Source organism: Pongo pygmaeus, chromosome 15, assembly GCF_028885625.2.
Source record: "Pongo pygmaeus isolate AG05252 chromosome 15, NHGRI_mPonPyg2-v2.0_pri, whole genome shotgun sequence".
NCBI classification, from domain to species: domain Eukaryota; kingdom Metazoa; phylum Chordata; class Mammalia; order Primates; family Hominidae; genus Pongo; species Pongo pygmaeus.
The window spans coordinates 93490800-93504313 of NC_072388.2; the positions used below are offsets into that span (position 1 = coordinate 93490800).

Below are 13514 nucleotides of genomic sequence, written 5' to 3' on the forward strand. Positions count from 1 at the left end.
CTATGGCATTACAAAGATGGTTCAATTCCACCAGAGAGAACATCGCAAGATCTCTGAAAATATAAATTTTAGATGGCTGTTGACTTATCTTGAAAATGGTCCATTCTTCTAGGTGGTTAAAAGGTTGGTTTGGAGTGTAAATACATCTGAAATGTATGCTTAGGGAGACTCTTACCTAATTCACAGATGATTCAAGGAGTTATCTTAGGGAGGAAAAGGAGAAGCAACCCAGTGAACAATCTCCAACAATGATGCTTTTCTGGAGAAAATCACATGGCTCTCCTTCACGTGAGCCTCTGCAGTTTCAGCCCGGATCCCTGGGCCAGCTTAGTGCCCACTTAGTATACCACTTAGTGCCACAGTGTCATAGCTAATGTTCCTGCAGCAAGAATGGTTCTGTTTTGCAGATGTCACCTTTAGTGCCCAGATAAAGCCCCTGAGGCCTCTCCATCAACACATTTGGGTTTTGATGTGCTGCCTTCATGGTTTCGCTAGGAGGTAGTTATGCGGCCAGTGACCACTGGGGGGATTTTGGCATTAGCTGGTATGGAGCTCTGCTCTGTGGGAGGAAAGAGAACCCTTGACGGCTGGAGGAACCAAAAGATGGGGCCAGAAGGAAGCTTCATTGAGCACCTAGTGGATATCCAGTGCTTAATGTTTCACATTTATGTATTCATTTGATTTCTACAATTCTGTAAAGCAAGGTTTACATGTTCCATTGTGCGGAAGAACTTGAGGCACAGAGGGGTTGAGCAATGTGTCCAAGGTTGTCCAGCCAGCTGAAGGGTGTAAGATGTCACTAGAGTCCAGGGAGCCTGCCTCAACTGGCTTCCCAAGGAGAAGGGAAGGGAAGAGGCCAAAGAGAGAGAGAGTGCTGTCTACACAGCTTGGAGTAGAGCGGGGTCTCTCCCACTAAGTTCTCTCCCAAAACTTAGTGCACCTTTATATCATGTCCTTCACCAGGCTGCTATCTTTCCTGCCTCTGAGTATTTGTCATGGAATTCTGCCATGTGACACAACTTCCCCTCACAGCATTAAGGTAGAAAAGGTTTTTTAACTTATCCTATTCCAGTCTCTGTACTAGAATACGGAAATAAACAACAAAGGGCACATCCCCGTCCTCAATCAGTGCTTCTTAAACCACCAACTTTCCATCCATGCTTCTGGGTCTTTCCCTGGAAAGTCTTCCCCAGATGCTACTGCTCATGTGGCTTCTTCCCTCTCCCACTTCCTATGACCCTGGGAGTTGGATCCTTGTGGTATGGCAGCCAATGAGGTGTGGCTGAAGGGCTTTTGAGTTGTGCTCACAAAAGGAAGTGTGGCATAGAGATGAAACATGTGGGCTATGGAGATGAACAGCCTGGGTTCAAATCCAGGCTCCGCATATGCTAGCACGTTGTGCTTCAGTTTCCCCACCTGTAAGATAAAGATGTAGCAATGCCTCCCTCTCATGACTGTTGGAAATAGAAAGTTTATTGACATCTATCAACTGCTTATAATGGTGTCTAACATGCAGTGAACACAAGACATGTCTCAACACTGTATTCCCTAGGCAGGACTGGGTGCAGAAGATGGAAGCCTTGAAGGGTTTGTCCGTACCTCCATGACAGTTAATGAATATCTTTAGACCACTGACTACTTTGGTCTCAGTCAAGTGCCACTTTCTTAGAAGAGATGACAGGGAGGGATCTTTCAGTTGCAGTTTTCTTTAATCAAGAAGGATGAATGTGGATACATTGCAGCCTTGGGCTTAAATCCAGCTTTGCCACTGAGCAATCAACTTTGTCACCATCAGGGGTCAGCTGTCCCTTCATGTACACAATAGAGACTTTCCCAGACATATTCTTGACCACAAAGACCTTGTCCTTGCTGTTGTCATACAGCACATATTTTACTTACTTGTTTTGCTTACTGCCTGGTTTCCTCTGCTAAAATGTAAGCCCCATGTAGGCAGGACCTATCATCTGTTTTGTTCACTGCTGCATTCCCAATGCCTGGCATAGGAGGTGTTTAATAAGTCTGCGTTGAAGCAGTGGATGCATGTGCTCCGATAGCCCTGCATGCAGCATGGTCAGTGGTCGAGTGGACCTCACGGTGCCATCCTGGCTGGGCCTTATCCTGGCCTCACCCTACTCCTTCTTATCTATGCCCAATTGACAGATGACTTCCCCGTCACTACTTTGTCCAAATCCACATCTGCCCACAGGCCTACAGCTACTCTCCACTGTCTGTAAGACCACGCTCACACCCACTCCGTGGGGACCCAAAGCCTCCAGCCTTTTATCTCTGAACACCTCTCTAGCACTACCTTCCACCATGACCCTACCTGAAGTTTCCATGGCTGCAAAGCTGGTTTTCTGTCATTTTATTGGGACATACCTTTTCCTCTATTTACCCATTGCTTTTGCCCATCGCATCTCTCCCCTGCCCTCTCCCAGACTATCTTACCCTTTTCTCTTTATTTAAAGCTTACCTGGTCTTCAGGATCTGAGCCTCACCTCCTTGGAGTAGGGTCAGGGGTTTCCACCACTGTAGCACTTTCTGGGATGGCTCCTTCCTAGACATGCACCACCTATATCCTACCCCCCTGCGCGTCTGGGCACAGAGTTCATTGTAGTGATGGGTATTGTCATCCAAGTGGTACACACATGCAGCTGGGCATCTCTTTCTGCTTCCCCACTACTTTCAAATGAATGCCTCTTGGAGGGGCACACATGGGAGAGTAGGCCTTTTGATCTCTAATGGAGGCTCCATCGCAATTGCCCCCAATTCACCCCGCTGACCCTGTCCTATGTCCATCATCCCTCCCGGCCATGTTTGCCTTCCTGCTTTCTTTGGTCTTCGTGTTGCCCTGGGCTTTGACACACTGTTCTTGCTGCTTGAACTTGACCTCCCTCCAGGTTGACCCATGATTACGCCGGCCCATCTGCACACCTGCTTTTCTACATGGGCTGTAATTTGGAGCCCTGACACAGGTCCAACCTCCTCTTGAGGGGATCTAGCCCCTGATGTCTGGGCAATGACATTTTAGGACAACCTCTCTTGTCTGTACAGCCCATGTCGGCCACTGTGAAGGGAAAGACTGGCTTACTCCTGCTGATGCCCTCTGTGTTTTTGACTATGACCCTTACCCAAACGACACTCAGGAAATATCTACAATGGTGGCAGCAGCGGTGGACATCTCCTGGGAGGCTGTAACACGATGGTCGTTCTCATTTTCAACTTTCTAAGCACAACTAACACCAGATTTGAGACAATTGTGAGTGAGTGGCTAGAAGCTGGCCCTCCCTTGTAAGGATTGCTCCTTAGTGTTCACAGAACCCAAGGTCAACTTTATTAGAATCTTGGCACACTGATTAACTGAACCACATAGCAGCCCCGGGATGCAGGCTGGTTCTGGCCTATCTGTTTGGTCCAGGACGAGATAAGATAACTCCTGGCCTCCCACCACGGTTACCCTGCAACTGGGTTGACAACTTTTCCCAGGAAGAGTAAGCTCTGGGTGGTCACCTCCCAAAGGAGCAAGAGGAAAGGCCTGTTGAAGTGGGCATGTGGGTCCGATGTGGTGTTCAGAGATGGGGGCTGGGAGAGGAGGCCTGAAGCAGCCCCGGCCTCGGTCCCCTTCTCACTCATGTCCACCATCGCCTTGTGTGACACCTAGAGGACAAGAGGGGATGAAGACAGCATCAGTTCAGGGGCCTTCAAGGGGAAGACACTGTATTCCTGCCATGAAGAATAGAAGGGACCTAAGGAAGGGGAGATAGAGAAGGAAAAGCCCATGAAGAGATGCCTTAAAGACTGTGGTATTAAATAGTCTGCATAGGACAAAGAACAGGGAACTCGACTTTTAAATGTCCCACATGCCAAAGGAGAAATCTCCTCCCTACCCCCACATGCCCACACACATCCATATTCACCACTTTACCTTGGAGATTGTTTTGTTGAGCTGCCCAGTGACTCCTGAGAAGTCGGCTTCTAAGTTGAGTATGTTGGTGAGGCCAATTTGGGGAAGTATGTCTTCCAGGTTATATGTTCCAGAAATGGAAAACCTTGGCAAGTGCAAATCCAACAGACTGGAGAGAGAAACAGACAGAGAAATGGTGCTCTCTTGTTAATATGTGCCACTCTTGCTCTGTCTGTTGGCAGCCTGAGCCATGGGAGAGAGGCATTTCCCAGCGTGAGAGGCAACCAGTCTTCCCATGACACTGTTCACTATGGCGGACCATGCCACTACCCATACCCACAGCTTCCTTCTCTTTGGACCTCCTGGAATATCTTGTGGCTGGATCTGAGAGGACTCCAGGCACAGCTACATGTCTTTGTCATCTTCATCACATTTATAGAGGGCTTTCTAGATGTCAGATAGTTGCTATGTTTTTTCAAGGCTGAACTGATGGAATCCACATCATGACCACATAAGGTAAATACTGTCAACATCTTCCCACTTCCATATCTGATGCATCAGCAAGTTCTGTTGGCTCAGCTTCTGAACTAGGTCCTAAATCCACCTCCTGGCATCCCCTAATACAAGCAGCCATTGTCTCTCACCCATCTCGACTTCAGGCTCCTCTTGTGTTAAATGGCATGGTGATGCCCCCTCCTTGGGGCTGTTGTGAGGATCTGATGGGAGATCATGTGTGTTGGGCATAGGGCACAAATGAACTCCTGCTCCTGCGTTTGGGGTATCTTTACCATCTGTTTGCCACATTTCCCTGGGTTAAGTTCAGAAATTTCTTTGGATCCACAGCAAATCTGCCCTTTCTCTGTGGTGTTATTCTTCTTTTTAATTATGGTTTGACAGCTACGCAGGCACCAGAAAGCATGACTAGTTCATAATCAACTTGAACACTTCTGCCTCAGAACATCGAATTCAGGTTAGAGAATCGTGGCTGGTTTGACTCCTGGGCAATATGAGGGTCTGGATGGCTAGTTGAAGTAGGAGGACATCTAGGGCTATTTGACAAGTTTCCCATAGGCATCACTTGGGTGGGAAGCAAGCCCCGTGCCAGTGGGCTGGGGGGTGGAGTAGAGTCTAGTGGGGCAGGGGTCTGACAGAGAGCCCAAAACACAGTGGGTGTTCAACAACTGTGAATGAATACATACACGAATGGTGTGCCAGGAGGTGCAGTTCCCCTTGGCAAGCTAACCTGCCTCACATCTGAATGGAATGAAACATGGCAGAGTCTGAAGTTCTTGTATCTAAAAGTCCATAAAAATGGATACTAAGATATTGTAACTCTCTGGCACAAGGAATATCTGAGATTTAGAGGAGTAACTTGGGTCAGTTTTGCTTTTAGAATGTCAAAGTGGGAAGAAGTCAAACCAAACCCTCCCTGAGGGAAAATCTACTGGTCTAGAAGAGTCTATGGCACTCCCTTCTGTGATGGGGCCAAGAAGAAGGCTCACCCCAAAGGAGCCAGGGACTATGGGGCTGAAATTAGCAACCGACTAGAGCCGTGGAGCTTCATGGACAACAGGAATAATCCCTTGAATCCTGGCCTCTCTCCTTGGCCTGTGACTCTTATTTGGTGCTTTAATCTCTGCCCAAACACAAAATGCCTTCTCTATCCCTGGTACCTCAGTGTGAATGGGGTGCTGAGAGAAGCCACCTTTGGATATGTGGGGTGGCTGGTGCCTCCCAGGTTGTGGTGGATTCAAGATGACCATCAAAAGGTGGCATCTATGCACCCTCCCCTTGAATCTGGGTGGGCTCTTCACCACCCAGCCATTGGCTCTCTACCCACCCATGGGCTCTGCCACCAATACAATGTGGCAGAAGTGCCACTGTGCTGATTTCTGGGCCTAGGGCTTACCAGAGTGGTAGCTTTCATTTCCTGCCTTTGAAATACTCTGTCTTGGAGACCCTAGCTGCCATATACCAGTATTAACTATGCTGAGCTACTGAACCTGAGCTAGCCTCATGGAGACACTACATGCAGAGAGAGATGCCTCCCAGCCTTAGTCTCTTCCAGCCAGCCCAGCACAGGCACCAGACACATAAGTGAGGAGAATTCAGTGGCTTCAGCTCCAGCTACCATCTACCCCAACACATGAAAACTGCCCAGCTGAGCCTAGTTAACCCATAGAACCAAGAAAGTGATTCTCTTAAGTCATTAAGTTTTGGGGTGGCTTGTTATGCAGCAAGCGGTAAGTAGAACTCAGTACCAGATTTCATCTCAGAGTACCCCATAAAAGAAGATGCACCCCCAAGAAGGTATTAGCTGGTGAAGGGGGTCTAGGAAAACTAGAAAAAGCTGGAGTTGCTGTGATAAAACTACAAACCAAAAGGCAAGTGAGATGGGAAATAGTTTAGAGATCACATAAAACAGGAACTTTAATGTTTACAATGTTATTAATATTTAATTTTTTAAGCATGTTTTAATTAAAATAGAAGCACCCTTTAACAATATAATGATAATTTTTTTTATTAGAGATAGGATCTAGTTTTGTTGCCCAGACTGGAGTGCAGTGGCACAATCATAGCTCACTGTAACCTCAAATTCCTGGGCTCGGGTGATCCTCTTTCCTCATCCTCCCGGGTAGTTGGGACTATAGGCATGCACCAACATGCCCAGCTATATATGTTTTTTTTTCATTTTACATAGAGGCAGGGTCTTGCTATGTTGCCCAAGCTAGTCTCAAACTCCTGGCCTCAAGTGATCGTCTCACCTTGGCCTCCCAAAGCACTGGGATTGTAGGTCTGAGCTGCTGCACCCAGCCATGATTATTTTTCACTGTCTTTGATCTGATTTTTTCGCTGTACTTAACCACCTTCTGTTAGTGAATTGTTATGGGAGGGTGTGGTGGGGAGAGAGGAAAGCAAGAGGAAAGGAGATGGGGACCAGACAGACACCAGGAAAGTATAATGACAGTCAATGCCTGGTGAGCACTTCTTATGCTCCACGTACCAGTGTAAGTTCTACATTCTCTATGGGTAGAAACTCAATGAATCTACTGAGCAACCCAATGAGGCAGGTATCATGTTCTTAGTTTTACAGTAGAGGCCCAAAAAAGGTGAGAAAATTGCCAAGATCACACAGTTAGTAAAGGACAAGATGGTGAGCCTAATTGAGATGGATGTTGGGCTTTTGCAGCTGGAGTTGATCAAGACCTGCTGGGGTTCTTGAGCAAGGTCAGCCAGCATCTTTCTGCTGTGACACTTACCTGGGCAGGAGCAATTGGCCCCATTTTCTCAGGGTCTCTGGCTGCAGAGCGGCCTCCACCTGCTTCATTTTCCCTGGGTCGGGGAGGACCAGCAGTGCCAGGGCATTTCCTCTGTATTCTATCTGGAGGACAGTGCAAGCCAACTCCTGGTCATAGAGGAATCTGTGCATTTCCTTTTGGTGCATCATGGAGACCTGGAGAGAGGTCCTCTCATCCACAAAGAAACTTTCCTGCTTCTGGGTCTGGTAGCGACTGAAAGGGTGCTTCCACTTGGCTTAGGACACAAAACCCATAAGGCCATGAGAACCCTTTTCAAGAGAGCAACTCTGGGTAGACGCACACAAAACCACACTTCCTCTTGGCTATGCAAGTATATGGCAAAAAAGTGGAATGGATACAGAGCCAGGAGACCAGAATTTAGGCCTGGCACAGTCTCTAGGACAAGTCACCAGTGTTTGAACACTAACAACCTATGATTTTGTTCCATTTCAGAGGAACTTAGCTTCTAAGAAGCCAAAAGGTATTTTTCCATCTACTAAGCACCTTCCATGTGTTAGACATTATCTCTTTAAATTGTCATAAAAATTAATAAGAAATAAGTATTATTATTCCCATATCAGGGATGATCAAACTGAGTCTTTGTGAATTTATTTAAACATACTAATTTGTAGAGCTGGGATGACTGACTGAGCAGCTCAGATTGCTTGCAAACACTGAATTAATCCTTCTCAACCAAACTGCCTCTAGACAACAACCTTCTACAGAGACACTCGAGAGCGCCTTCCTTCACTCACCCACCCCAACTCCCTAAATCTTCAAACTGAAAAAGGAAAAAAGAATTCAATTAATAAAATGTCATGCATTGGCAAAAGCCCATTAAGATGTAGTTAGAAATGCAGAATTTTGGGGTCATGGTTACATTCACACGTATAGTATCTTCTCTCTTACTTCTTATAAATCTGTCCCCACAAACACCTCTTGCAAGCACTGGTCTTGATAACAGGAGAACTGGGTCATCCTGTCCTACATACCCCACCCAATCAATGACCAAGTATTGCTGATTCTACCTCCAAAACCACAACTTTATTCAAGGCCACTGTGCTACTTACTTTGGACCACTTTGAAAACCTCCCAACTTGTCTCTCCCCTCTCACCCTTTCTCCCTTCCAAACCACCTTCCAAATTGTAGCCAGTTTGATCTTCCTAAAACATATGTAATCCTATCACTTCACATTTAAAACTCTTTGGCGATTCTAAGGTTCCCTGAATAAAGCTGGGAGCCCTCAACGTGGCCCTGTTTCCCTCTACATTGCAGCTCTTGGCTTCTTCCTATTATTCTGCTATTGTGTTTGATGTTCTATCCCAACTAAATATGTTTCAGTTCTTTGAAAATGCAATGGTATCTCTTTTCCCTGGACCTTTAGATTTTCAACCTGAACCCTCTTTGCCCCACCTCTCCCAAGCTTCTTCATCTGAGTGGATACTACTCACTCTCATGTCTTAGCTTGGGTGGCTGTTTTACCAGGAAGCTTCTCAAGTCTGGATGAGTGTCTCTTTTGGGAACTCTGTGGCACCCAATGCCTACGCAAGGACAACATCACCATCCCACTGAGTTATTTTGCATCTGTACTTATTTCCAACCCATATGGACTGTGGCTATGCAAGGGTGGGAAAGCTCTATCTTATTCATAGATTTCCCCAAGTGGTTAGCAAAGAACCTATTAGCTGGCTCTCTGCTGTAAGAGCATTTACTTGCAGAGGCGGTGGCAATAATTCTGTCTGAGCAAGCCTCACCTTTGAAGAAGATGTAATTGGTAAGGACCATGAACGTGTCCTGGCTGAACTCCGGGAGGCAGTCCACGACTTGCCCATATGTTTGTCTTCTCACATAGTCATTAATCTGCCTCCCAGTTGTAACAGAATCTGTGAAGTTGGCAGAAAAAGCAAAAGCTCCATAAAGCTCCTTGATGCTGTCCAAATAGTGCTGCCGAGGCTTTAGTCGCTTGTCTAGGAACAGGGAGTTTCCTACTTTTAGTTCGAGTTTGGGGCTGGGCAGGGCAAGGGTGTGGAGGAGGCTCCGGAAGCCCTGGTGGATGTTGGCTTCAGGGGTTTCTGTGAGGTTGAATCCCAGGCCCTCCAGGATCAGAGCTGAGGTGTCAGCTTGGGCCCCAAGAGAGAGCAGGGCCAGGGTGGTGGAGATGCTCACTGGTGAGAAGAAGATGTTTCCGGGGGCATCTGCTGCCAGCTCTTTATACAAACGCAATGCAAAATTGGTAATGGTGGGTGTGATTCTGTGGTAGATGGGGGCTGGCTCTGAGAGCTGATGCCTGGGGGGTTGAGGCCCCTGCAGACTTTTATCTCCATGGGCAAGAAGGGGCTGACAGTGGACAGAGGCCAGGATCCCTGTTCCCAGTAGCCAAAGCCAAGCTGGACCCATTCTCTGAAAACAAGAGGGTGAACATGTCACTTTTCTCCATAAATAATGTCATGATTCTCTATTGCTCATACCACAAATCCCACCTTCACAATGTGCCCCACAGGGCTGCCATGAGGGGCACTGAAGAAGACAAGGCTGTGGACGATTAGGATCCTGGACACTTTCCTCCAAGGCTTCAGTGAAGGTAGCAACTCTTTATCTGCTTTACATATAGTAGGTTTCTAATATTTTGTTGAATAAAAGTCTCTGGACTATAAAACAGTAGCAATAACAACAACAACAATGGCAACTCTGGCCAGGCATGTTGGCTCACACCTATAATCGCAGCAGTTTGGGAGGCTGAGGTGGGAGGATCGCTTGAGCCCAGGAGTTTGAGGCCAGGCTGGGCAACATAGGGAGACCCCCCTCTACAAAATGTTTTTAAAAATTAGCTGGGTGTGGTGGCATGTGCGTATAGTCCCAGTTACTCTGGAAGCTGAGGTGGGAGAATCGCTTGGGCCTGGGGGTCGAGGCTGCAGTGAGCTGTGATTGCACCACTGCACTCCAGCCTGGACAACGGAGTGAGAACCTGTTTTAAAAACAACCACCACCACCACCACAACAAAACAGCTTCCATAGTCTAGCCTCCCTCCCTCTTTTCTTTCATTCTTTCCTTCCTTCCTTCCTTCCTTCTTTCCTTCCTTCCCTTTTCTTTCTTCTTTCCAGTCATTCTTCCAATCATTCATTAACTTTCAAGTATCTGCTTTGTCCAAGAGGTGCACTAGGTCCTCAGTATTTAGTGGGGGAAAGAAGTAAACAAAATTTCAGATTTCCTGGAGTTATGGGTTTAATTGATACTAGCTTAGGTGACACTCAATAGCTACATCTGTGATGACAAATTGAGAAGAACATGCTTGGAGCAAATGTCCTGGCCACGCTGCCAGTGATGTTAGGCCTCCCTCACATCCAGCATGGCTATTGACTATGATCCTGCCCATTGGAAATGAAAGGATGATGTACAAAGCCTCGGTCAGGCCCCAAGAGAAAGAAGAGTGCCCTCCCCCTTTCCAGTCGTTCATTAGCTGGAGTGGCAATGTGAGGATCAGCCGTCTGGACGTGTGGATGAGGACAGCCCAGGAGTGGGTAGCAAAGTAGCAGGACTGATGGAGCCTAGCGGAGTGATGAGAGAGAGCAACTCTGTCTCCATGTCTCCGTCCAGCCTCTGATATCTGGGATACCCCTTGTCACATGCAGAGGCTGAAAACTCTATATATTTTTTTATTGCTTCAGGGCTGTGGGGATGATGTCTGTTATGGGCTGAATTATATATGCCCAAAATTCATATGCTGAAGTCTAGACACCTAGTATCTCCAGATATGATCTTGTTTGGAAATAGGGTCATTGGCGATGTAATCGGTTAAGATGAGGTCATTAGAGCAGGCTCCTAATCCAATATGACTGATGTCCTTACAAGAAGGAGAAATTTGGACACAGACAACACACAGGGAGAATGCCATGTGAAGACGAAGGCAGAGATCAGGGTGATGCTTCTACAAGCCAAGGAAAGTGAAAGATGGCCAGCAAACTAGGAGAGAGGCAAAACTAGGAAAGGAGACTGGAGCAGATTCTCCTTCACAGCCTCAGAAGGCACCAACCCTGCAAACCCCTTGATTTTGGACTTCTAACCTCCAGAACTGTGAGTCAAAAATTTCTGTTGTTTAAGCTGCCTGGCATGTAGTATTTATTAAGATGGCCCTTGAAAACTAATGTGATATCTCTTGTGCTTTATTTTAAGTTATAAAATGTGCCAGAAGAGCCTTTATTCCGCTTCCAGGGGATCAAAGTGGTACAGGAGCAGGAAGACCCCTTGTTTTAGGGCTGGGAATGCAGCCTGAGCCGGAGGGGAAACTGCAGTGCAAACAGTGTTGTCTCTACTCCCCCTGCCCAGTGTTCCATGCTCTCCTTTCCCTTTCAGACCCATCCCCCCACCCACCCTACACACATCCTCAGGTTCTTGCAGAAGACTCATGACCACATTGCTACTGGGACCCTCCCAAATCTTGATTTTCTCAGTAAGGAGGGCAGCCTTCTCTTCTCCCTTCAAATCCAACTCTTCCACCGTTCCATTCATTGCACAGCAGCTGTGCACTGCTGACCACCTCTATCACTCCTCATTAGTTTGTCCTGATAACATTTGTGTCTTAACTGGCACCTTTAATAATTTTTTGCCTAAACCAATGACTTCTGGATCAATTGCAAATGCTGTGACAGTGCAAGAGAGATTATATTTTTGCAAATGGTTTGTAGCCCCTGGTGCCCTAAGCAGCCTGCCAAACGACAAAGGCCAGGTGTCAGGAGGGACGAATGTGGTCTCATTATCTGCTATGTTGAAATGCGTTTGCTGGTCAAAGTACTGTGGGCACGCCCCCAAGGCTACGTCCTCCCTTTCTCCAGCACAGTGTGAGTTCACTTAATGACAGCCCCAGTGAACTCCCAATGTTGGTTCACTTAATGACAGCTTCCATACTCTTCAGATTTTCTTTTGATCGAAAATTTGGAAGATGCAAATCAATTTAAAAATTGTTCTACCCCTGGGTAAAATAAAATGACTGTGATGAGACTACTTCTGGTTTATTCTTTTTATCCCATTGAACTCAGCACCATTTTCTACTCCACGGCACCCCAAGGACTCCCTGACTTGCAAATGACCTATTTCCCAAAGGGGATTGAATTGTAAATGATGGGGCCTTGGAATCAAGGCTGTGCAGTAACTCACTGCCTGATACTGTGCAAAAGCAGCTGTCTGAAACTCAGTGTCTCCCTTTGCAAAATGCAAATGATATTGCCCACCTCCTGGGTGTGGGGCCATTTCAGGATTATATGACAGTCAACGTACAAAGCTCCAGGCATGCCAAAAGTACTCAATGGCAGTTTTTTTCCCTTTCTATCAAGCCTGGGGGTAATGATGCCCAATTCATTTCTTAATTCCTCTTCCAGAAAGATCCCAGAGGAAAATTAAGAACTATATTCATAAAGTATAATATTCTCACTTATTAAGGGTTTATGAAGTGATAGGATATTACATGCATTGTAGCACTGGCTCCTGACAAAGGCAGGGGGAGGGGTGTGTGTAAAGGAGATAGAGGTGACATTTTGGATCAGCTCAATGCCTGGTAGAGGGGTGCTGCTGGAGTTTAGTTGGGGAACAGCCGGGCTCCCGAAAGCTCTTGAAACACCCAGAACAGTCACATTCAATGAAGAGTGGTCCTGCCCAAATACCGGTAGTGCCCTTGTTGAGAAACACTTGCTTTGTCTTATTTAATTTAATCCTTATGAGAACCTCAAAGCACAGGGATTTTTAGCCCTACTGTACACAGGGGACGACAGATGCAGGGCTAGGACAAGCCACCTGGTGAGAGCAGGAGCAAGACTCAGATTCCAGACCAGAGCTTCTAAGCACCCTTTTCACAGGACAGCTTCTAGTAAATTTGCTACAGCGTCATTGTCATTGTGCTTTGGGTTGTATTGTTTCATTTTCTTATCTAACTGGCAGGACTGTTTCGGGTTCTTCTCTCAAAATTCTTGAGGGCCAAGTTTTTTCCATAAAAGGTGATTGAAAACCTGAAGTCTCTCCTTTAAGACTCAGAAGGAGTACATGGTTGCATTTCTTCTTCAGGGACTTACTTCTCCCATCCTTACCACCAAAGCCAGGAACACATACACACACACACACACAGTCACACACAGACACACACACACACACACACACACAGAGAGAGAGAGAGAGAGAGAGAGAAGGGAGTGAGGCAGTTGCTGCCCTGCCCTCATTTTGGGCACAGGCAAAGTACTTACAGAGCAAAGGCACTGAGCAGGGGCCCGGGTCTTCAGCACTGCATCACCTCTACCCACAGGAAAATGGTGTTTGAAGATCGCA

At 46.8% G+C, this 13514-nt stretch overlaps 1 protein-coding gene across 1 annotated transcript; it reads right to left on the reverse strand.

Moving 5' to 3' along the window:
• Nucleotides 1–2755: 2755 nt before the first annotated feature.
• SERPINA11 (serpin family A member 11) lies at nucleotides 2756–13514 on the reverse strand. The gene is made up of 5 exons (XM_054447481.2): nucleotides 13433–13514; nucleotides 8959–9604; nucleotides 7165–7438; nucleotides 3926–4073; nucleotides 2756–3657 (listed from the first exon to the last, which is right to left on the reverse strand). Exons 2-5 carry the CDS (start codon nucleotides 9599–9601, stop codon nucleotides 3454–3456), a joined length of 1269 nt encoding a protein of 422 aa, XP_054303456.1. The 5' UTR covers nucleotides 9602–9604; nucleotides 13433–13514; the 3' UTR covers nucleotides 2756–3453.